The sequence below is a fragment of the Triturus cristatus genome, chromosome 8 (genome assembly GCF_964204655.1).
Source record: "Triturus cristatus chromosome 8, aTriCri1.1, whole genome shotgun sequence".
NCBI lineage: Eukaryota > Metazoa > Chordata > Amphibia > Caudata > Salamandridae > Triturus > Triturus cristatus.
The window spans coordinates 280,139,485-280,162,113 of NC_140591.1; the positions used below are offsets into that span (position 1 = coordinate 280,139,485).

At 45.9% G+C, this 22,629-nt stretch overlaps 1 protein-coding gene across 1 annotated transcript in view; it reads right to left on the reverse strand.

The window, feature by feature from the left end:
• The window catches only part of LOC146801981 (uncharacterized), a 114,810-nt gene that overhangs the window by 80,883 nt on the left and 11,298 nt on the right, over positions 1-22,629 (reverse strand). The window contains exon 2 of the mRNA XM_085623723.1: positions 14,845-14,890. Coding sequence (XP_085479849.1) covers positions 14,845-14,890 — 46 coding nt within the window. The remainder of the gene's footprint in view (positions 1-14,844; positions 14,891-22,629) is intronic.

The window sequence follows — 22,629 nt, forward strand, 5'->3', positions numbered from 1 at the left end:
AGAAATATACATAATTACTGGACGGCAGTGACACGAATCATGTTGCAGGTCACCAACTTAGAGATTCCTGTTGAGCCACGTTGGTTACTTTTGGGTGTACCAGGTGAGACAAGATGGGCTAAATACACACAGATATGGCTTAAAATAGTGGCAATTGTGGCCAAAAGAAATATAGCCAGATTGTGGGGGGCAAACCGAACACCAGATTTGAAAGAATGGGAGGAGGACATGGACTGGTGCTCGGGTGCCGAGAAAGCAACATATAAAGCAAGAGGCTGCCCGCACAAGTGGGACAAAGTGTGGGGGTCTTGGACTGCATATAGGGGGCGTTAAACAAATGTGCCGGGACAAGGTGTACTGAGAATTGTTAGATTACAAAGGGAACAGAAATAGTATCCCATAAGCCTAAGGAAGGATAACTGTAATAGGTAGAGTTTAGGAAGGTACTAGGTGAATGCCTTAACAAAATATCATATGTGATTTGATTTTTCCATTTGTAGTGATATCCATGTTCCCGATCTGATGTATTGCGCACTGTTTAATGAAAAGATTAATACAAAAAAAAGACTGATTTGCATATGGCTGGGTCTAAACTGGGGTGGCATGGTGAACAAAAGAACAATGGATTTAACCCAGATCTCTTGACTGGGGGTGAATGTTTGATCTGCTCTGCATTATACAATTTACATGCAGTGCACTATGATCTTCATGCAATTCACAGAGTCCATCATCTGTGTGTCTTTTGCTTTCTTGCTCTAAGTGCGCTGGGTATGCCCAGACTGCGTCCTGGGCTCACTGTGCTACTGGATTCAAGCTAGCCTGGCTGATGAGGGGTGATGCCCCGAAACCGGTCCCAGGATGCTTGTTTCTGGTCCAGGGAGGACTTGGTTTGGAAGGTTGGGCTGGACTGGCACAGGGTCAAGAAGGATTTGCATATGCAGATCTCTTGACTGGGGGTGAATGTTTGATTTGCTCTGCATTCCGTCCATCATCGGTGTGTCTTTTGCTTAAATAATTTATGGCATACTATTCCCTGATATGCAATTTGCATTTTTGTAAGGCTTTGTTGGTTTTTTTCATACACTTCTCCATCACCTGTCCCATGATGCATTTATCAAGCGGTCCTTCATCAGTGTTGTGTTCCTAATAAAGTAATTACTCCAAGGTGAGCAAACCGACCACACGCCAAAGTTACATTTGAGTAATTCTCGTTTTTGAGCTGACCTGAACATGTTTCTGTCTAATGTATTGATTTCAGTTTCAAATATATTCTTCAAAAAATGGAATGATGTTTCGTCCTGAGCTCAAAAGGATTTGGCAGAAGCAGGTCTGGTGGAGGTACACTGTATTTTGCAATAAGATGCTAGATCAACATCATTAACAAGCAATATAACAGTTTTACTCGAATCACTCTATTGTACACACACTTTCACTCAACCCCTTTCTCTCGCATTGTAATGATGAAAGCAAGTACTGATTCTGTATTTACTTTGTCATAAATATTTTTCAGTGGGCATGCACCCGAGCAAAAATCTGTGTATTTTGAACGGTTAAATGAAACACAAAGTTGTATTATAAGAAATAGTATTATTTGAGGTGGGATGAAAACCCACCCCAAATAATAATCTCAACTCTTGTAAGGGTGAACCATAAAAGTCACTAAATTAACCTGCGCTTAACCCTCTGGTAGTTTGGCACCAAAATAGACTTAACTTACAGGCAAAGTGTCTGCTGTTTATGCAGCACTCAAGCAGCAATAAAGTGAAAATATTGCATGTGAAATATCCCAAGCCAATTTAGAAAAAGGTAATGCGGCCCATTAGGAAGAGCAACTCAAATACAAGAACCAGGTTTGGCCGGTTTAAGATTTACCTTTGGACTTAGAAGAAATTCTAAGAAGGTAACTTTTCAGAGGGACATGACACCATGCTAGGTTCGAAGATGGGGTGTCGCTGGATGAAGTCGTGGTGAAGCAGATGAAGAAGTTAGGAAAAGGTCAGAGCAGGAAACGTCAAGATTTAGTGACAAGGAGGATGTTATTATTGATGAGGTGCTACTCGATGTCGGGCCAGGTGAAGATTTCTACCTTCGGTCTTAGAATTTTCTTTGTAGCTCAAATTCCCCCAAAGAGGTAAGGCTGCAGGTTGTAGCCAAAGGGGCTCCCCAAGGCTGGTTACTGTCATCGACAGGTACCACTGAAATGGATTTGCTGCTGCAAAGAAGCACATAGTTGAAGCTGCAGCAAAGTCAATCCCACTGACGATGCACCCTCAGCAAATCGGCTAGCAGGTAGGCCCCGCTCCCACAATGATTCTTGGAGCAAAAATTTCCAAGAAGTATTTATTAATGAGAGCATGGCTTTCCTTAATAATTATAAGAACATTGCTCTAGGAACCCAGAATGCAGTGCCTCGACAGGCCCATCGCTTCATGTAATAGGAATCTCTTTTCTCTGCAAAAAGCAAAACGTGTACCTCTCAATTTCATTATATTTGTTAAGTTCCATCATTTTTCTAGCTGAAGAAAGATGTGTCCCAAAACATTACAGATGATGCCCTCGTGCATAAGGGTGGTTCACTTGGATGAATGCTTGCATAGTGGTTTATGCAGAGATAAAGCAGAACGCACCCTTTTGTAATACTAAGCAGTTACTATGGAAGAGTTGCCCCCTCAAACCTATTTCTACACAAAATTGTTATTTAAAGCAAAAATGCTTCCACAGCCGTAGCCACCTTTTCCAGTGTGTAACCCAGAGGATCAACAAAGCTACATTGTCCCCTTTGCAAACCAAAATATAAATCTATAAGCTTTTACTCTTGTATGCGATTCATCCTTCCAATCTTTCCCACTCTACTTGGCACTCTTTATGATCTCCCTTAGCACTTCGTTGAGCCTCTCAGCTATCCCATTAATCTAGGGATGGTATAATCTACATTTCCCATGTCTAGTTCTCCTTTAAAAACTGCTCCATCTTGCATGTAAAACCTTCTCTGCAAAAAACTTCTTTAAAAAAAATCTGTTTATATGTCTAGTCTCAACACATGAAAATGTGAATCACTACTACTCACAGGACCTAAAATACCCAATGACATCCGGTAATCTTCTCAAAACCCTGAGCTTTACCCGAGGCTTAAGAATTGTATCATTGAGCAAGCATTCCAAACAGTCTCCATGGACTCCACATGAGTTTCATAAAACAATTATATGTTTATCTATATATTAAAAAAAAGATATACGATGAGAGCACACAATAAGAATCCAACATATGCGTATTTGTAATATTTCACCTTGCCGGTTATTAGGCCAGCAAGCACTGGTAGGTTCTTGCAGTATTAATGAGCAATTCACGATGATCTAATGCAGTCCTAATGCAATGCTATGCAGTTCGTAATGCAAGAATCAGGCAGTTCGTAATGCAAAAACAATGCAATTCGTAATGCAAGAATCAGGCAGTACATAATGCAAAAATAATGCAATTCGTAATGCAACAGTCAGGCAGTTCGTTAAGCAAAAATAATGCACTTCGTAATGCAACAATCAGGCAGTTCGTAAAGCAAAAATAATGCACTTTGTAATGCAACAATCAGGCAGTTCGTAATGCAAAAATAATGCCCTTCGTAATGCAACAATCAGGCAGTTCGTTATTCAAAAATAATGCACTTCGCAATGCAACAATCAGGCAGTTCGTTATGCAAAAATAACGCACTTCGTAATGCAACAATCAGGCAGTTCGTAAAGCAAAAATAATGCACTTTGTAATGCAACAATCAGGCAGTTCGTTATGCAAAAATAACGCACTTCGTAATGCAACAATCAGGCAGTTCGTAAAGCAAAAATAATGCACTTTGTAATGCAACAATCAGGCAGTTCGTAATGCAAAAATAATGCCCTTCGTAATGCAACAATCAGGCAGTTCGTTATTCAAAAATAATGCACTTCGCAATGCAACAATCAGGCAGTTCGTTATGCAAAAATAACGCACTTTGGCACCAATCGCGGTGCGCTGGATGGTCTCTATGACACTCATACTGACCCGTGGTCAGCTACTGCCAAATATGCCCCCAACACTGGTAGGATGGAAAACAAAGTGCCACTCCACACTCCGGCCCCGGTACTCCCACTCCTCGGCAAGTATGGGCCGCGATACGGTCTTGAACGGAGGCTCGTGCTCCTAAGATGGGAAAGGCCGAGAGCGTTTCTCGCGGAGCCCGCACCCCGCCCCAGGAGGCGACACACGCACGCTTGCTGAGTGTCACCTGGGGGGTGCGATCTCACTCTCCTCTTCTCGCGGCTTGGGCCTCCGGTGCGATTTCGTTGATCTTGGGCAGTGGAACCCGGACCTCCGATGGTGATGGTTCGAGATCTTTCTTTGGCAAAGGCAGGCTCGGGCTGGCGGTGGTGAATTCCCACAACTCCTCTGGGGATGCCGGTCCGGGGCGATGGCAATGACAATCGCAGCACTTCTGGTCACGCTGCCGATCAACGCAGAGAACTAGTCTGCTCTGGGACACACAGTCACGGGGCAATTTCTCACGAAGGTCTCAGGCTGCAACTGGGCACACGCTCACAGCGTTGCTGAGACTCACTTGGACTCCGGGTGCACACGATCACAGGGCAATCCTCCCGAAGGTCTCAGGCGGCACGGAGCACAAGCACACAGCGTCACTGAGATTCACTTGGACTCCGGGTGCACACAATCACGGGGCAGTTCTTACGAAGGTCTCAGGCTGCAAAAAGCACACACACACAGCATCGCTGAGACACACCTGGAATCCTTTATGTTCCTGAGGTTCCACAACAGGGAGGCAAGTTACTTCAGGACACAGCACACAGCAAAGTCTCTTAGCCTTTCCTTGGTTAAATCAGCAAACTGCAGGCCAGCCCCAGAACACACAGCAAGGGTCATTCCTTTCCTTCAGTCTCTTCAGCTGTTTCTTCCTTGGTAGTGGTTCCTCTTAACCACAAAGTAGTTTCAATCCTTTTCAGTCTTGATCAGTCCAACGCTCAGGGGTTTCAGCTCTCATAGTTATACCCCTAAATGTCTTTGAAGTCTTTGTGTTCAGGGGGGCACTGACCCCTGTCCAAACCAGTTCTGGGTGTCTCCCTGCCAGTGACACATTCTTTCCTTTGATAGTGGGGGTCTGGGTCCTTAATCACTCAGCAGGGGATGGAGACATCGTTTTATGGCAGCAGCCCAGGCATCTTCACCTTCAGGGGCTATTCCTCCCCCCCTACACTCCAGATGCAGGTCAGCCATGGCTGTCTCACCTACTCCTCCCCTGGGTCAAGACATTCTCCAGGTCCTATCACATTCAAATCTAGACAGTCAATCCACAACCAGGCTGAGAGACACAGAATTGTTAGAACAAGAAAACCAGCCACTTCTAAAAGCGTGGTTTCTAAACGCACAAATCAAACCACCTTCACAAAAAGATGTGTTATTAAATTGTGAGTTCAGGCACACTAAACTTCACCTCTCCATCTTAAGCCTATGGGAAGATAATCTGGAAACATATTACACAGCCTCCCCCATTCTGTCCTATGGGCAAGATGGCCTTGCAACAGTGAAAAACGAAATGGAGTGTATTTCACTGTCAGGACATGGTACACACCTTATTACATGTCCTACCTTTCACATACACTGCACTCTGCCAAGTGGGGTACCTTGGGCCTACCATAGGGGTGTCTGATGTGCATAAAAAGGGAAGGGTAAGGCCTGGCAAGTGGGTGCACTTGTCAGGACAACAGGGCAGTATAACAAACTGCACGCAGGCACTGCAGTGGCAGGCCTGAGATCTCGTCTTAAGGCTACTTGTGTGGGTGGCACAATTAGTGCTGCAGGCCCACTCGTAGCATTTGCTTTACCAGCCCTGGCACACATAGTGTACTTTACTAGTAAACCAAATATACCAATTATGGACAACCAATTACCATACACTTTATACAGGGAGCACTTGCACTTTGACACTGATCAGCAGTGGCAAAGTGCCCAAAGCATCTAAGTTGGCAACACAATGTCAGAAAAAAGGTCTAGGGGGAAGGCAAAAAGTTTAGGGAACTTTAGCCAAAAAGGGCCAAATCCAACAACAGTCATCTGAGAAGTGCCAGCAACTCCTTTGTAATCATAGGTGATTCCAATTCAAGAACAGACCTAACTCATTTTTGGACCAAATCCTCTCACCTCTGATCTCATGACCCTATTAAACTATTTGTCTCCTCTTGAAAACAAATTTCCCCATTTCACCCTGAGCCTTTCACCCTAAATCTACGAATTACTTCTTTCAACCTGTTGTTGTGCTCTAACTCATTGTGTCAGGAAATAGGTCATCATAGCATAGCTTTATACCTGCGATCCCTTTCAAAACTTTCTCCATTTCTCTCTGAAAGACTGATGCAGCCGATCTCATCCCAAACTGCATAATGACATATGTAAACATGCCAAAACATGCAATTATTGCATTACAATCCTATGAGCGTTCACCAAGTTCGAAGAATTACATATAACTGTGCTGTGAAATGGAGAAAACACAATTTGACACTGTAAAGCTAATACATTTTACTCCAATTACACAGCAAGTATGCACCTGCTCCCAGGGCCATCACGTCAGGCATTGTGCGTATATACAATGCATGGGTTATGAAAGTAAATGTAAAAAATCCAGGCACAGAAATAAGACTAGTACAAAGTACATGTTGGCAGATGAGGGAGCTAGAAACACTTGCCGAAAAAACACGTCACAGATGGCATGAACACGCTAGCTCCCACCAATTTGAACAGGTAACGAGGAGAGAGAGGTAGTGTAATGAATCTACAAATCAGCTGAAATCCATTATACAGCCTAAGTGGACAAGGAGATATAGCAATATAGGGAGGCCTCCTTAAAAAGTTACAAGTTGGACTAAAAGCCTTGCCAACATACATCCTAAAGTATCGCTCAAGTTGACAAAAAATAAATAGGCAAAGGCAGTTCCTCTGCACACGTTTAAGGGTGGCATGAACTACAAAACCTCAGTGGGCACATGTACATCATATTAGTAATGCAATGGCTGAAAAAGTACCAAAGAGTACACCATGAATGGACACACAAAACCAAAAGTGTCAAAACCACAAACTCAAATAGAAAAAGGAAGCAAAATGCTTAGCTTTTGGCACAATTACATGTAATTCTCTATAGTCATGTGCAGGATACATACTGGTTATTTTTTATTCTATTTGGACATTCATTTGCAGTACATTGAGTTTGTTACAGATAGCGCCCACTTCTCCTATCTGCTAATGGCATACTTCACTACCATGCACTTTAAATAAAGTGATAGTGTCACACTTTGTACTCGTAACCAAGAATCCGCAGAGCGGAAACACTTGAGTTGATGTGGCTACTCCACCAATTTTTATATAAATGGATTCTGGCTGCAGTTCAAAGTGCATTTTTCATGCTTTATTGAGCAAGCTGGCATCAGTGTATGTTTTAGGGGCTCCTCACGCCGCCTCTCACAATGCAACACCTGGGCCTTCAGGAGAGTCTTTGTGAGGCTATTTTGGTGGGCATATATATATATATACACACACACATTTACTTATGGCGAGGGGAGTGTAGGTTTAATGAGTGAGTAAGTGTAAGGGCTAGTGAAGGTTTTTAACAGTTCATGGATGGATAAGGGTAAGGGGTAGTAAGAATGTTTTAATTATTAGGGATGTTTAGGGGTAAGAAGTAGTAAGGGTTTTTAGCTTTCAGGGATGGGTAGAGGTAAGGGGTAATAAGGAGTTTTAAGGGATCAGGGATGGTTTTGGGTAAGGGTAGTAAGGGGATTTTAGTTCAGGAATGGGAAAGAGTAAAGGCTAGCAAGGGATTATTAGGGTTCAGGGATAGGTAAGGGTAAGAGGTAGCCACATGTTTGCATGTTACAGGGGTTTGTAGGGGTAAGAGGTTTTAGGGGATCAGGGATGGTTAGGAATTACAGGGTAGTATGGGTGTTTTAAAGTTCAGTGATGGGTAAGGCACAGTACAGGGTTTTTAGGTTCAAAGCTCAGGCAGCTGTAAAGGCAGGTATGGGATTAAAAAAAGGGTGTTTGGGTGGTTTGGCCCCAAATACCCCAAAAAGATTTTACAACTTTTTTCAAAGGAGGCTTTCTGGAGTAGCCCCCAACCAATAAATACATTTGAAATATAGGAAATACATCCGAAACGCGTATGGCAGATATGGTGTTACGAGATGCTGTGAGGACTCCCATACAATAAAAGGTGACATCGAATGTTGTGTGTGGTGTCTTCAACTGGGAGCAGTTTCGATTGGAATATTGTGTGGTCCGCTCTGACCACGAGGAACACCCCACTGTTGAAGAAACGGGTCCGTGTGCTCAAAGGCACAGAAAACGGAACAACGTACCTGTTTGGAGCGGCGTCACGAAAGCAGCGAGCTGACACTCTTCCTCACAACGACCCAACGGGATCATAATTGGGGAGGCAAAGGTAAAGCGACATCCACTATGGACAGTATTGTGCCAAGAACTGCATTATCCAGAATGCCTAGCAAGCATACGCCCAGTGGGGCGGGACTTTAACTCAAAACCACCTTGATAAAGCTGCTCCTTTCCCCCTTACATGCCAGCCAGTGAAAAAGGAAATACATCCGAAACGCTTATGGCAGATATGGTGTTACGAGATGCTGTGAGGACTTGTCTCAGCCTGCTGTTGCCTCCCATACAATAAAAGGTGAAATCGAACGTTGTGTGTGGTGTCTTCAACTGGGAGCAGTTTCGATCGGAATATATATATATATCTATATATCTATATATGTGTATATATTATCTACTGGCAGTCGCCAGTAGATAGTTATGGTTAGGACCGTGTTTCCATAGGAAATCCGCAACATTCTATTTGGAATAACTTTGGCGCCGATTGACGAATCCTAGCAAAATTTTCAAAATAGGTGGGGCGCTCCGCTCCGCTCCTTCCCTGAAAGTCTCGGGGGGATTCGTCAAGCGGGGGCTGAGAAAAAGGGGGGTCACTAAACGCGTTTTCCCCATGCATTTTTCCATAGGACCTTTAGTCCAAGCTACAGCCCGAACGGCTGAACAGAATTACTTGAAATTTGGCAGAGAGGTAGTCCTCAGTTCAGAGATGTGCCTTTTGCAGGTCTGGTGTAAATCTGTTCATTAGTTCCTGAGAAAATTGCAGTTAAAAGCATATATATATCTATAGGCGCGCACCGTGCGCGTACGGTAAGCATACCGTACGCGCACGGTGATGTGCGCGAGCGCAATTCTGATTGGTTGTCAGTAAACATTCGAATCGGTCGAAATCAGGAAGTGTCGGCCGCCATTTTGTCTCTCGCAGTCTGAGGCAATGAAAAACAAAGGGGGAAAACGTGAGAAGGGGGCAGGATGGACAGGTCCTGATCCCCTAGCCTTTGTCAGGGGGTCACTGAAGGACCCCCAAGGGTAAAAAAATAAATATTTTATTTTGCGAAAAATCGCGTGGTGCGTGCACCGTACGCGCACTGCACGAACAACGCATCGTGTGCGCATGTGTCTTTCTGAAAAAAAAATATTTGTAATATATGTATAGCTAAAAATTAATGGAAGAAGACATGGGTAAATAAGTGTCTAAATACAGTGATGTAATATCTGACGTCATCAGCGGAGGATTGCGGTCGCGTGAGTTATAGTTGCCTGCACTAACTATAACGGGGGAATTTCAATGGTTTTTCACGAGTGAAATGTCCAGCTAACTATAACATGTGTGAAACCTATGGTTTTTTAAGTGAATTTGCAAGGTTTTTTAAATGCTAATTCCTAACTATAACGTGTGTGAAACCTATGGTTTTTTCAGTGAATATATATATATATATACACACACACACGCACACACACACACACTCACTCACACACATTTATATATTCTTTTAATGCATATAAATATGTGCACACTGTGTGTGTCTGTATGTGTTTTTGTGTATATATATTCATGAAGAGAAGAATATGTTTGAGTTAGGAAAACGTTATTTCTTCTTTCTATATGTTAAGAAGAGACACACTGGTCAGTTTCTTAGTCTTTATTTCTTATAACATGGAACCGCCAACAACAGCTGCCAGCCTGTCAGTTCCCCTGGTAGTAACTGTTTCCACACGAGACGCTACAATGGAGATGGAACTGTTACGCTCATGCAGCTCTGAGAATGATTATAACACATCCCCATTACTAAAAATACAAAGGAAAGAGAGAAAAGGAGAAATGAAAGAAGAAGAAAAATAAAGTAGGCATGAGAATAAGGAAATGTGCAAGTGAAAACATTGCATAAAGAGTTCCAAACATCACAAAAGAGATCAATACATTTCATAGGGCCCGATGTAGGTAAAACCGAAATGCCGAGTCCTTAATAGTGAATTTCACCGATTCGCTATTAAGGACTTGCAAAACTGAATGTAGGCAGGAATCGCTAAAATATTAGCGATTCCTTTACATTCCTTAATAACGAATCCCAATCGCTAATTACCACCAACTTGAAGTTGGTGGTAATTAGTGATTCCTTAAGGCTAAAGTGCACTTACTTTTGTGCTACTTACATTGCATTAAGGAATCGCAATTCCCGATTCCTTAAATGCAAGAACAAAATAAGGAATCACAATTTTGCGATTCCTTATTTTGCTAGTAGGTTTGAACTCACCTACATTGCTCACAGCCAAATAGCGATCGGTAACGCTAGAATTCTGCTAATTTCAGCGTTACCGATCGCTATTTGGCTACCTACATCTGGCCCATAGTCTTTATAACGTTTTGGAGGACAACAAGACCTTGGAGAAGGACCCTGCGGTTGAAAACTTGGAGGTGGAATACACTTGGGCAAACTCGGACCAGGCAAGTTGTATGAACATGATGGAAATAAGGATTTGTCACCCCGAAATTTCACCAGGCGTGACATGCTCCATTTGCTACCATTATGAACAGTGACCACATTCCTGTAAACAGAAGTGATGACAAAAGGGCCCATAAACTCAGTGATACCCTTCCTATGCCACCATGGTCTTTTGATAAGTATCCACTCACCCACATTCCATGTTGTGGCTTTGGTTGAATTCTTAAAGTCAAATCTCTCCTTGTACTTCTCTTGATAAGACTTCATTTTAGCACCCACCTCCTCTTTACCCAGAACTGGACCCTCAATGAGAGGCAACCAACCAGGATTGAGTTTGGATAAAGCAACTCTCCCTCTCAATATCTGATAGGGAGATATTTTGTAAAACAGCATTGAGAGCAGTGTGGTGTGCCCACCAAGTATCCCTTAGGACACCCTTAAGAGGAACCCTCCTTTCAATTGCCCTCTGCACACATGCCTTTACCACCCTGTTCATTCGCTCCACAAGTCCATTAGCTTGCGGTGCATAGAGTGCAGTTTTCTGATGAGTGATGCCATAGTCCCTCAAAAAGTCTTGCATCTCCTGCAAAATGAATTGCACACCATTATCCATGATGAGAAACCTACGTATGCCCTCACACGCAAACTCATCTTTAAGGAAGTCAATAACCACCCTGGTGATGATAGAACTCACACATTTGGTGGATACCCACTTGGATGAGTAATCCACCAAGAGAATTACAAACCGCTCTGAACGACCTAAGAGCTCAAAGGGACCCATAAAGTCCAATCCAAGCTTGATCCAGGGTTCACGTGGAACATCAACAGGTGACAAAGGAGCAGTACTGGTGACTTGGGATTTATCACTGGAAGAACACTGACAGCACTCTTTGACCACTTTCTCAACATGGCTATCCATCCTGGGCGACCAATATCTCTCATGTAGTCGAGACTTCGTGAGATTTCTCCCTAAGTGTCCCTCATGAGCGAGATTCACCAGTTTAGGTCTCAAGGCCTCAGGGGGTATTGCTCTCTCACCACGCATGAGTTGACCTTGACACAGTGTAAGTTCATTTCTAATGGTCCAGAAGGGTAATTGATCAGAATCAATTCATTCTCTTGCTGTCAGGCCAACCCTTTACCACAAAATCCATGACAATAGGTAGCAACACATCTTCCAACAAAAGCTTGTTCCCACTCTGGCTCTTGGATGGCAGGCTCCTTCACCCAGCAAACACTAACAGCATCACAGTCCAAAACATCATTGCAACAGTCAATGGGGAGTCTTGATAGACAATCCGCTGCCTTATTGGCAGAGCCAGGGAGATATTGTACTTGAAAATTGTAATCTTCCAACCCCTCACTCCAATGCTTAAGTCTAGGGGTGAGTCTTTCACTCTCTTCACAAGAGAACACTTGAACCAAAGGGTGGTGGTCTGACCTTACTGAGAAGGGAATTCCCCACAAGTAAAAGTTAAAATGCTTTACCGCCTACACTATGGCCAAAGCTTCCCTTTCAATACACGAATATTGTAGTTCCGCCTTTTTTAACGCTTTAGAGGCGAACGCAACAACTTTCTCTTCACCACCATCAATCTGGGAAAGCACAGCCCCAAGGCCACATAAACTGGCATCCGTGGTTAGGAAAGTTTTCTTTTTAGAGTAAAAGTGACCTAGGGTTGGCATCTTGCCAATCGCTTGCTTGATGGCATTAAAGGCTACAGCACAATCAGGTGACCAGGCAAAGTGCATTCCTTTCCTAAGAAGGGCTCTGATGGGCTCAACAGTGGAGGCAAAACCTTGAATAAACTTGGAATAAAATTCAGCGAGGTCAAGGAAAGACCTCACTTGCTCCTTGTCAGTTGGGGCATCAACAATACTTTTTGCCAGATCTAGTTTTGGTCGGATTCCCGCTCCAGAAATAACATGTCTGAAATACAAGATGGTAGACACACCAATCTTACACTTTAGTCTATTTACAGTCAAACCATTGTCACCCAGTCTTTTTAAGGCAATTCTCAAAACTCTGTCATGCTCCAACTCATCCTTTCCGTAGACTAAGATGTCATCCTGGAAGAACATGACGTTGGAAATATTGCCCAGGATCACCTTCATTATTCGTTGAAAACAGGCAGCCGCAGAGGCCAACCCGAACGGCATCCTGACAAAACGGAAAGCCCCCAGTGGTGTCACAAAAGATGTTAAGTGTTTGGACTCTGGATTGAGGGGTACCTGGTGAGAAGCCGAGGACAAGTCTAACACGCTGAAAACCTTGGCACCATCAAGCATGTTAATTGACTCAGAGAAATTTGGCAGGGGTTGACGGTCAACCCATATCCACTTATTTAGACTCCTCAAGTCCATTGAGGGTGGTTGGAGGAGTGATTAGTGCTGCCACATCTGTAGCATTCTATCTTTGAAAAATCTGTGGAAGGTCTGGTCTTAGTTTCACGCATATTTTTAGAGATGTTGTCAATAGAGTCTAGAGGCGTCTCCCGTTGGGTTAACTCGTGAATGCTACTAGGAGTTGGAGCACTGTCAGTTATTGCTTTGTGGGCTTTCATCTCTTTAACCCAGCTAGAGGTATTTTCCATGCCCTCTACAATAGCTATAGCTTCCTTGTGAGATGGTTTTTAGACAGAAGTTTTTCTTGAACTCTAGGACTATTAGTGCACCCGACCAACTGATCGCGTATCAATGAGTCAGTAAGGTCCCCAACCTCACAGGTGTGGGCAAGTGTTTTTAATGAAGTTATATAATTCCCAATTTTCCCATTAGTCTCTTGGATCCTCATGAAAAACTTGTGTCTTTCTAACTGTCAGGAATCACAGGAGGTTTCCTCCTCCTATTTCCTCCGTAGCTACTATTCTCTCTTCACAAACTCAAAGAGTAGCTAATCCCTGTAGTTGGAGCACTAGTTAGCACCGTAGAAACTCCAACATAGCTGCCAACATCCTGACATTGCAACAGCATAACGCTGTTTAGCAGTCTAGTCTTTCTGCAAATGACAGTTGGTGAGGTGTGCTCCAACATTCTACTGCGCACTTCACTGAAGATTCTTCTGGAGCAGCACCTGTTGTTCATGCGTCGCGAAAGTTAGTCAGGGTAGTGGCGGAATATGCGGGGTTAGCTTTGTCGGTTACTACCAATATTCAAGATTAAAAGGTTAGTGTCAACTTCAAAGTATTATTTCTGTTCCCATCCAAGTTTTCAGGCAATAAGCTGTTGAAACATAATTCTGACTGAAGCCTTGCTTGCGCTAATGATTGAAATAAATCTGTGAAGAAGATTAATTCAACTTTAACCAATTAAATATATTTAGTATTGTATTTCCTGAGAGAATGACAAGGAAGAGAATGTTGACAAGTTCAAATAACTTTTAACGTCCTGTAAATTCGTACTAGGGAAAAACGCGAGCATTGTTTCTCTGAACTGCGTTATTCTAGATCGAATTTCTCATTCTGGATTTGAAGTTTACTCGCGGGCACTGTTCCTTTTGTGCCTCGCGGTATCTAAAGGCTGCAGGAATTAAACTCGTGCGCACGTTTCAGTTCGTGCGCACTACCGGCAAGGTTACAGAAATTCCTCTGCAATATTTAAACGCGCCTCTCTTTTTTGAGCTGCGTAATTCAAAAAATGAACAAGTGCGAACACTGAGAGATTTCCGTTCGCGCTTCATTACATTTTTTCCCTGAGAAGGAAAATATTAAATTGCACACGTCTTGGCAGCCGCCATAAGAGCTGTGATAAATAGTCATACCAAACTGATTATAGGCACCTTCTATAATTGGCTGGGAAGCATAAATCAGCAAATCTTCCATTTAGAAATCTTAGACAGGTGCAATTGTCCTTATATCTCTATTTAATTGAAGTTCTCATACTTCAGGCAACAAATTATAAACATCTCAATCACTTGTCCAGTAAGTACATAGGTAGGAAGGGAACATCGAACTACATTACATACTTACAGAACAGAAAGATAACTTACCTTGTTTTTTCCTTTATCAAGACAGAGAACCTTAGAATAGAACGACCTGCAAGGAAAAGAACAAGTGATTAGAGAGAAGGCTTCTCTGGTACACACACACAACGCTCAAGAGAAGTAAGAAGAGTGGCAAGCCCAAAACTACTTCCTGGTGAGATTAGTTATTATATGTATATCTATCTATATTAAGGAAAGCAGTCTGTCAAGGTAACCGATATATCTGACTATTTAATGTTTCTAGCCTAACAACCTGAAGAAGAAGATTAAGCAGGACCGGCAGTGTTTTGGAGCTGTCTCTTCTCTGTCCAATCCCCTTTCCCCCCTCAGAACTTACCTGCGATGGATTAAAACAAACCTAGCAGGGGGGGTCCTGAGAAGGGCATTGGGAGTTAGCGTCATTCTGCTCCTGTGTGATTCGTTAAGTTCCCCTGACACTAACACCACATTGATGCGTGGCCCAAAGTACATTTCCAACATTTTCATGGACATTTCAAACACATGAGACGGATCACCATCTCCCTCACCAACAGGAATCACATCAATACTCTCGTAAATATTGCGCCCTTCTACTCCAAGATTATGAAGGAGAATGGCTTGTCTCCTATGAGCCAAGAATTTTTCACCTCCAATAGCTACCAAGTAAGAGTCAAAAAGTAATTTCCATCTTTTCCATGGTAGTAGTGGTTCACCTTTTTCACAGAGAAAAGGAGGTGGTTGGCTCAATGTAGTGGCAGCCATGATGAAACTTATTTGTAAAGGAAAATTCAGTGGACCGTGGTCAATTAGGCGCAGCTGCAATATGTATTATCACCAAACTCTATGTAATCAAAATGAAAGTAGAATGGTAATGCAGCAAAAATTCAACTGAGGAGATCGTGAGGAAAAGACACTCTTGAAAGGCAAGGCAGTTACAGGTAGTTTTTGAAAGTCACAGAACGGTGTAGGCATGGGAAGCTTTAAAAAGTCACTGATTAAAACAGGGAAAACAATACCTGTGTTGAGTTGATAAACATCCGATTAGTAAATGAAGATCAGAGATCTGTAGCAGTAAAATCAGCTCCGTGGCCATATACTGGTTGTCATGGATATGAGACAACAATCAAGATGGCGGCACGCACGTGGCGTAATGTGATGTGCGTGTCACGTGATGACGCTAGTAACTTGCAGAATCTGTGAGTGTGAGTGAGTGCACGGGAGCAACGTCAGCTACACCGTCGCGAGGAGAAGCAAACTTTGGGAAACTGAGAAACTGCTCACAATTGCCCAATATCAGCATGGAAACTCACAGGAAGTAGGGAAAAGCAGGTGTATCCATCTGGAAACGTGGGCAGTCGCCTCCTCGCTGGTCACACGACTACGCTCGATGAGGAGAAGACATCAATATGTGGGTTCATGAAAAAGGGGAGAGTTGGTGGTAGGCTTGTCCCCCACAATCCCACTCTCGTCGCCAGTGTTAAGAAGAGACACACTGGTTTCTTAGTCTATATTTCTTATAATGTGGGACCACCAACCTCAGCTGCCAGCCTGTCAGTTCCCCTGGTAGTAACTGTCTCCTCACGAGACGCTACCATGGAGATGGAACTGTTAGGCTCATGCAGCTCCGAGAATGATTATAAGACAATACAACCCCAACTTAAGTTAAACACACTTACTTTAGAAATTCTAAAGTTATATTTTTAACTTAAATTTATAATTTAAACTTTCTCCGCAAACCCTACTTAAACTAACAAACATTAGAAAACCTACAGTTCGAGTGATAACTAAAATGTATAATTTACTTCAAAATACTCTAAGTCACGCACCTCAATACAGTGTTGTCAGCTCACTCGTAAGACTACATTAAATATAACTCAGCACTCTACCACGCACAGTGTTGTCACAAATGATGTGATTTGAGCTGTCATAAGTGCTGTTGTTAAAGCTTAAAATGTTTATGAAAAATGGACTTTGGTTAACGTTGAAGCGAATGTGCCTGACATTAAAAAATGTGTTTAAGTTTGTCATAACCATAGAGAAAACCTTAGAAAAGTGCTTCGTTAAATTGTGATAAATAAATCACGCAGCTTAAAACCATAGGGGAAGATGCTTTTAAAAAAAAATCTTTTTATTAAACAAGCTCAAAGGACAGTACATTTGTAAGCAAATATGCATGTACATTGTTAGGTCAATTCGAGACATTAGTTCCTCATCAGATAGGTGGGAACCATCTGTCCTCCAAGGCATAGAAACAGCAGTATCACAACAAGAGTCTTTGTTTAGAAGCTGGAAATGAGCAAACACAGAGGGCATCTCATACTTTACATAGTGGTTAAATCTATGATGTATATTTCAGATCACATTATGCCCTTCTGTAATTGCGCTATGGTGCCCAAATCCTCTCCCATTTCTTGGCACATCCCCTACTTTTATATACAGTCTTTTCTGCTCGCTGGCCCCAATCTAAATCTCTCTCCCACTCAATCAGTGATGGGAGTTGGGGCACGCCCCAGTTTCTGGCGATATTTTGTTTTGCGAGACCTGCCGCCAGTGCCAACCAAAGACTGACATATATGGATCTATATATCTCTCCCCTGATCATTAGAAGGAGCCATTTGGTGTCCATTTGGACCCGTGTTCCCGACACTTTTGTCATTATTGTCGTGACTCTTTGCCAAAATTATGTGTAACTTTGGGGCACTCCCATAAGATATGATCAAAGGAACCCTCCCGCTGACAACCTCTAGTGCAGAGAGCTGTTTGTGCCCTCCCCCATTTGTATAATAGTGTGCATGGGTAGTATGTATGGTGTAATACCTTGAGCTGCACCAGCCTAAATCTTTGTGCGGATTGCAATTTACCTGGGGCTTTGCAGTACCTCTGTCCATTCCTCGTCGTCTATATTGCCTAGGTCGTTGTAGTACCCCTGTCCATTCCTTATCGTCTATATTGCCTAGGTCATCGATCCATGCTGCGCGGAGGGCTACCAGGGGGTCTGGCATATTATGTATGAGTTTTTGATAAATAGTTGAAATCGCCTTTTCAGGGATGGTTCTGCCAGGAGTCTATCTTCCAGAGGGTAATGGCCTGGAAGGGTCGTGCCCCGCTGTATGTGTCTCTGTGGGACGTGTGTGAATCTCAGATATAGAAATCTTTGAGCCAGAGTCAAGCTATATTCTTCTTGTAGATCTTTGAAGGGAAGAGGAGCATCGTTCCTCCACACGTCGCCCAGACGTTCAATGCCTATGGTCTGCCAGCCCTTCGAACTTCCTAGTGCAGCCACTTCTTTCAGCTGGTCACCAGCCCACAGGGGGTCATGCTAGTTAATTTACCCTGCCATCCCAGAAGTCTGTTCACCTCCCTCCAGCACGCCACCACAGTCGCATTATGGCGAGGCCACTCGGGGTGTGCCCTATTGGCATATAAAAGTGATTTGCAGCTCCCCCCCGACATTGCGTCTCTGTCCACCCTGTAGGCTGGTTCTCCCTTGTCCGCGTAGACCCAGTCATTTATACCCAGTAACTGTGAGGCTCAATAGTATAACTTAATATCCGAGATTGCTAGGCTGCCATGATAAACCCCTTTCTGCAGTTTATGCAGTGCTATTCTGAGTGGACCACCCTGCCATAACAGCGCCCGGACCTCTTAAGCCATGCGCCTGAAGATTTTCGGGGGGACTAAGAAGATGCTTTCTTTTTTTTTTTTTTTTTTTTTTTTTTTTTGAAACCGTTTATTACATGTTAAAAAGGGTTACAAGTATGGGCCTACAACCATCCGGCCGGCCGCTAGAGTGGCAGAAGCATATGACATACCTACAGTAAGAGTCTCTTGGCGGCGCAGATCGGTAAAGCAGGAGATATCAATAGCGCAGGCCACATAACTCCAAGCCCACAATACGGTTTCCTTTTTTCAAAACAGAACAACACAAAAAACCACACCCACAAGGCAACCCGCCATCCAAAGTGACGGCACGTGCTCCTTAAGTGGGGGATCCCAACCAGCAGCCAAACTCGGAAGAGGGGAATGGGAATAGATCAGGGACAGGGGAACCACATGCCCGCGGCTGGGGGAGGGGGTCGGCTAAGGGGACGGAGCTGGCGAGGCGGCCGGTAGCAGTGGCGGCTCACAAATACCCCCGCGATAGGCGTTCCAGGGGCCCCAGATTTTCACCCACGCCCCAGGCTTACCCCTCGCAACATACACCACCTTTTCACGAAACATACACCAATCCATGTGTTCTTTCCAGGCCGACACCGCCGGGGGCCTCTGGGATCCCCACAATTGAGCAATGTCACGCTTAGCTATCATGTATCCCAGAGTCACCCACCGCGTCTGCGGGACCGAATAGTCATTTGGTTCCCACACATTCAGCAAGCATCTCCTCACTTCAGGCGACAGCGCAACACGCGTTACCACACGCAGGACCTCATGCACACCACGCCAGAATCGCTCCACCTGTGGGCATTCCCACAGAATATGCATGAAAGTTGCCAAGGCACCACAGCCACGCTTACACAATCCGTCACCAACAAAGCCCATACGTAGAAGCCTTGGCCCCGTCACGTAAACCCGGTGGAGGATCTTAAGCTGGACGAAGCGAAGGCGAGCCGGGATGGCCACCTCCTTCGGAGAGGCCACCGCGGAAATCCAGTCCTCGTCGTCCAGTTCCAGCCCGTCGGCAACCCAGGCCTCGCGGAGACTAGTCAGCAGGCACGATCTGTCGTTGATCAGTTTTTTATATATAAGGGAGATCGTGCTGTCTGGGACATGGCCATCCAGCACTCTGTCCTCCAGGGGGGAAGACTCCGGAATGGACGCGACATCCGGGAAGACGGAGCCCAGCGCGTGGCGAACTTGTAAGTACCGAAAGTACTCACTGCCTTGCAGCTGAAACTCCGTCTGCAGCGTCTCGAAAGTTTTGAATCCCCCCCTCGTCCAGAGATCTCCCACTGTGCTGATTCCGATCGTGTCCCACTTCTCGAAGCCTTTCGATGTCCACAGGGAGCCCAACCTCTCAGACGCATATAGCGGTGACGCCCGGGTCAAACGGTCCTTCCACCCCATAGCTGCATTAGCCGCGTGCCATACACGCACCATGACACGCGTCGGTCCCGTCAGACGGGAGTCGGGCGCGCCAGAGTAGAGCGCTCGATTGTAATCGCCACCGGGCAGGAGCATCTTGTCCATTTCAAATGCCGGATTCAGGGCGGGCCCGTAAAGGCCATGATTAATCGCAGCTAGCTGGGAGGCCCAGTAATACCGTTTAATGTCCGGGAGGGCAACCCCCCCATCGTACCACGGAAGCGTCAATTTAGCCAGAGCAATACGCGGCCTCCCGTCCCAGAACAGGCGCCGCTGCAGGCTCTCCACCTCACGGAAGTAGCGCGCCGGAACCAAGTCCATAGTGTTCTGAAGCGCATACAGAAAGCGCGGCAAGGACATCATCTTAAACAAGGCCGCTCGGCCAAGCGGCGAAAGCGGAAGACGCCGCCAGCGCGCAACGTCCTCCCGCAAGCGTTGGAGGGGGGGTAGTAAGTTCCGCTCGTAGCGGGCCTCCGGGTCAAGAGTAATATATATACCCAGGTACCGGAACCCCTGGGAGGCAATCTGGATCGGGCAGTCCCGTGGTAGGGCCGGAGCCTCCCCGGAGAGCACATACACGCAGGATTTCGCCCAGTTGATGACAAGGCCTGAGTTACGACCGAAGGAGCGCAAAACATCAACCAGGACAATCAGCGAGTTACGCGGGGAGGCGAGATACAAAAGGATATCATCGGCGTAGAGGGACACACGGTCCTCATGCTCGGGGGTCCAGCGGAGACCACGGATGGAGGGGTGCCACCGCAGCCACTCCGCCAAGGGCTCCAAGGCCAATGCAAACAGGAGCGGTGACAAGGGGCAACCCTGACGCGTGCCCCGCCCCAGCGCGAAGGGGGCCGAGACTCGCCCATTCACCACCACCTGCGCCAATGGGCCCGAATACAACAATTTGACCCAGCTAATGAATCCCGGTCCAAATCCAAATTTCGCCAGCATCGCCCAGATGTATGGCCATTCAAGCGTGTCAAACGCCATGGTGGCATCTAAGGACGCCAAGATGGCCGGCTCCCGCACAAACGGGACACGCGCGAGCACCCCATGCAAGCGTCGCAGATTAAGAGCCGTGTTGCGATGGGGTATAAAGCCAGATTGGTCTTGGTGGACCAAATCGCCCACCACGCCAACCAGCCGGTTGGCCAGTACCTTGGCGAGGATTTTGGGCTCCGCGTTCAAGAGCGAGATAGGCCTATAGGATGTAACCCGCTCACGGGGTCTCCCCTCCTTGTGGATCACCACGATTGTGGCCAGACGCTGGTCCGGCGGGAGGGAACCCTGCGAGTGGGCCGCCAGGAACATGGCGCGCAGGTGGGGCGCCAGTACATCCGGTCGCAGCTTGTAGAGCTCGATGGGGATACCATTGGGGCCCATAGCCTTGCCGGATGCGACCGAGCGAATAGCCAGGGCAATTTCGTCCGAGGTGGGAGGAGCGACCAGCAAATCCCTGTCCTCCACCGTAAGGGAGGGCAGCGCGATGTCCCGAAGCAGGGCATGGGAATCTTCCTCCGAGCAGGGAGAAACCGGGGAGTACACCTCGCGGAAGTAATCCGCGAAGCAGGAGACAATGGCTTCCGGCTCGGTGACAGGCACACCATCCATCCCCTCAATCAAAGGAACCACACGACTCGCTCTCTCCCTCTTGTCCAACCACGCAATCAATTTACCAGCCTTATCACCCACATCATACAGTCGCCCCTGTTGCTCTCTACTGAGGCCCCTGGCCGCCTCCGTGACGAGGGCCCTATAGGCCGCCTGCTTGAGGTGCAGAACATGCAACTTGGCGTCTGTTACCCCGCTCCCCAGGTCACCCTCCAGCTCCGCAATTTCGGCCTCCACCCGGGTTACCTCCTCCCGCTCGCGCCTCCGGGCATGGGAGATAAAGGAGAGGGCCTCCCCTCTGAGAACTACCTTAAAAGCCTCCCACAGGGAGATGGCCGAAGGGACAGACCCCACATTCTCATCAAAGTATCGCTGTAAGGATTTGATCAAGTCGGCACGAATAGTGGGGTCACGCAAGTACCAAGCATTGATTGGAGCCACCCTGCCCTCCCCCCTAGGGAAGACATCGAAATGTAACAGTACTGGGGAGTGATCTGAAATGCCCCGCGCCAGATGGCACACCTCTCCCACCCTCCCAGCATAGGCCGCCGGGACAAGGATGTAATCAAGCCGCGAGAGGCTACCATGGGCACCCGAGTGGAAGGTGTATTGCCGCTGTGCGGGATGCTTTAGTCGCCAGCAATCCACCAGGCCCAGAGTATCTAAAAGGCCGGACAGCCAGGCCTGTGCCCGGGGGAGGTCCCTAGGGGGATGGCGATCCATAGACCCAGAAACTACCGCATTAAAGTCCCCCCCAACCACCAGCAGGCCACCCGGGAGGTCCAGGAGGAGGCGCCCCAAATCCGCAAATGTAGTAGATTGTAACCCAGGCGGAACGTACACTGATATAAAAACAAACACTCTACCCTCCATTCTACCCACCAGAACAGTGTAGCGTCCCCTCTCATCATGGCGCACCTCATCAATCTCCAACGGGAGCGAGTTCTTAATCATGATACCCACCCCCCGCGAGCCCGAGGTGAAGCCCGAGTGGGCCACCAAACGATAGCCTCGCCGATTCATGGCATGAAAGGAGTTACCTATAAGGTGCGTCTCCTGCAGGAAGATAACATCTGGTGAGATACGTTTCAGGTACTGCAGGACCACACCACGCTT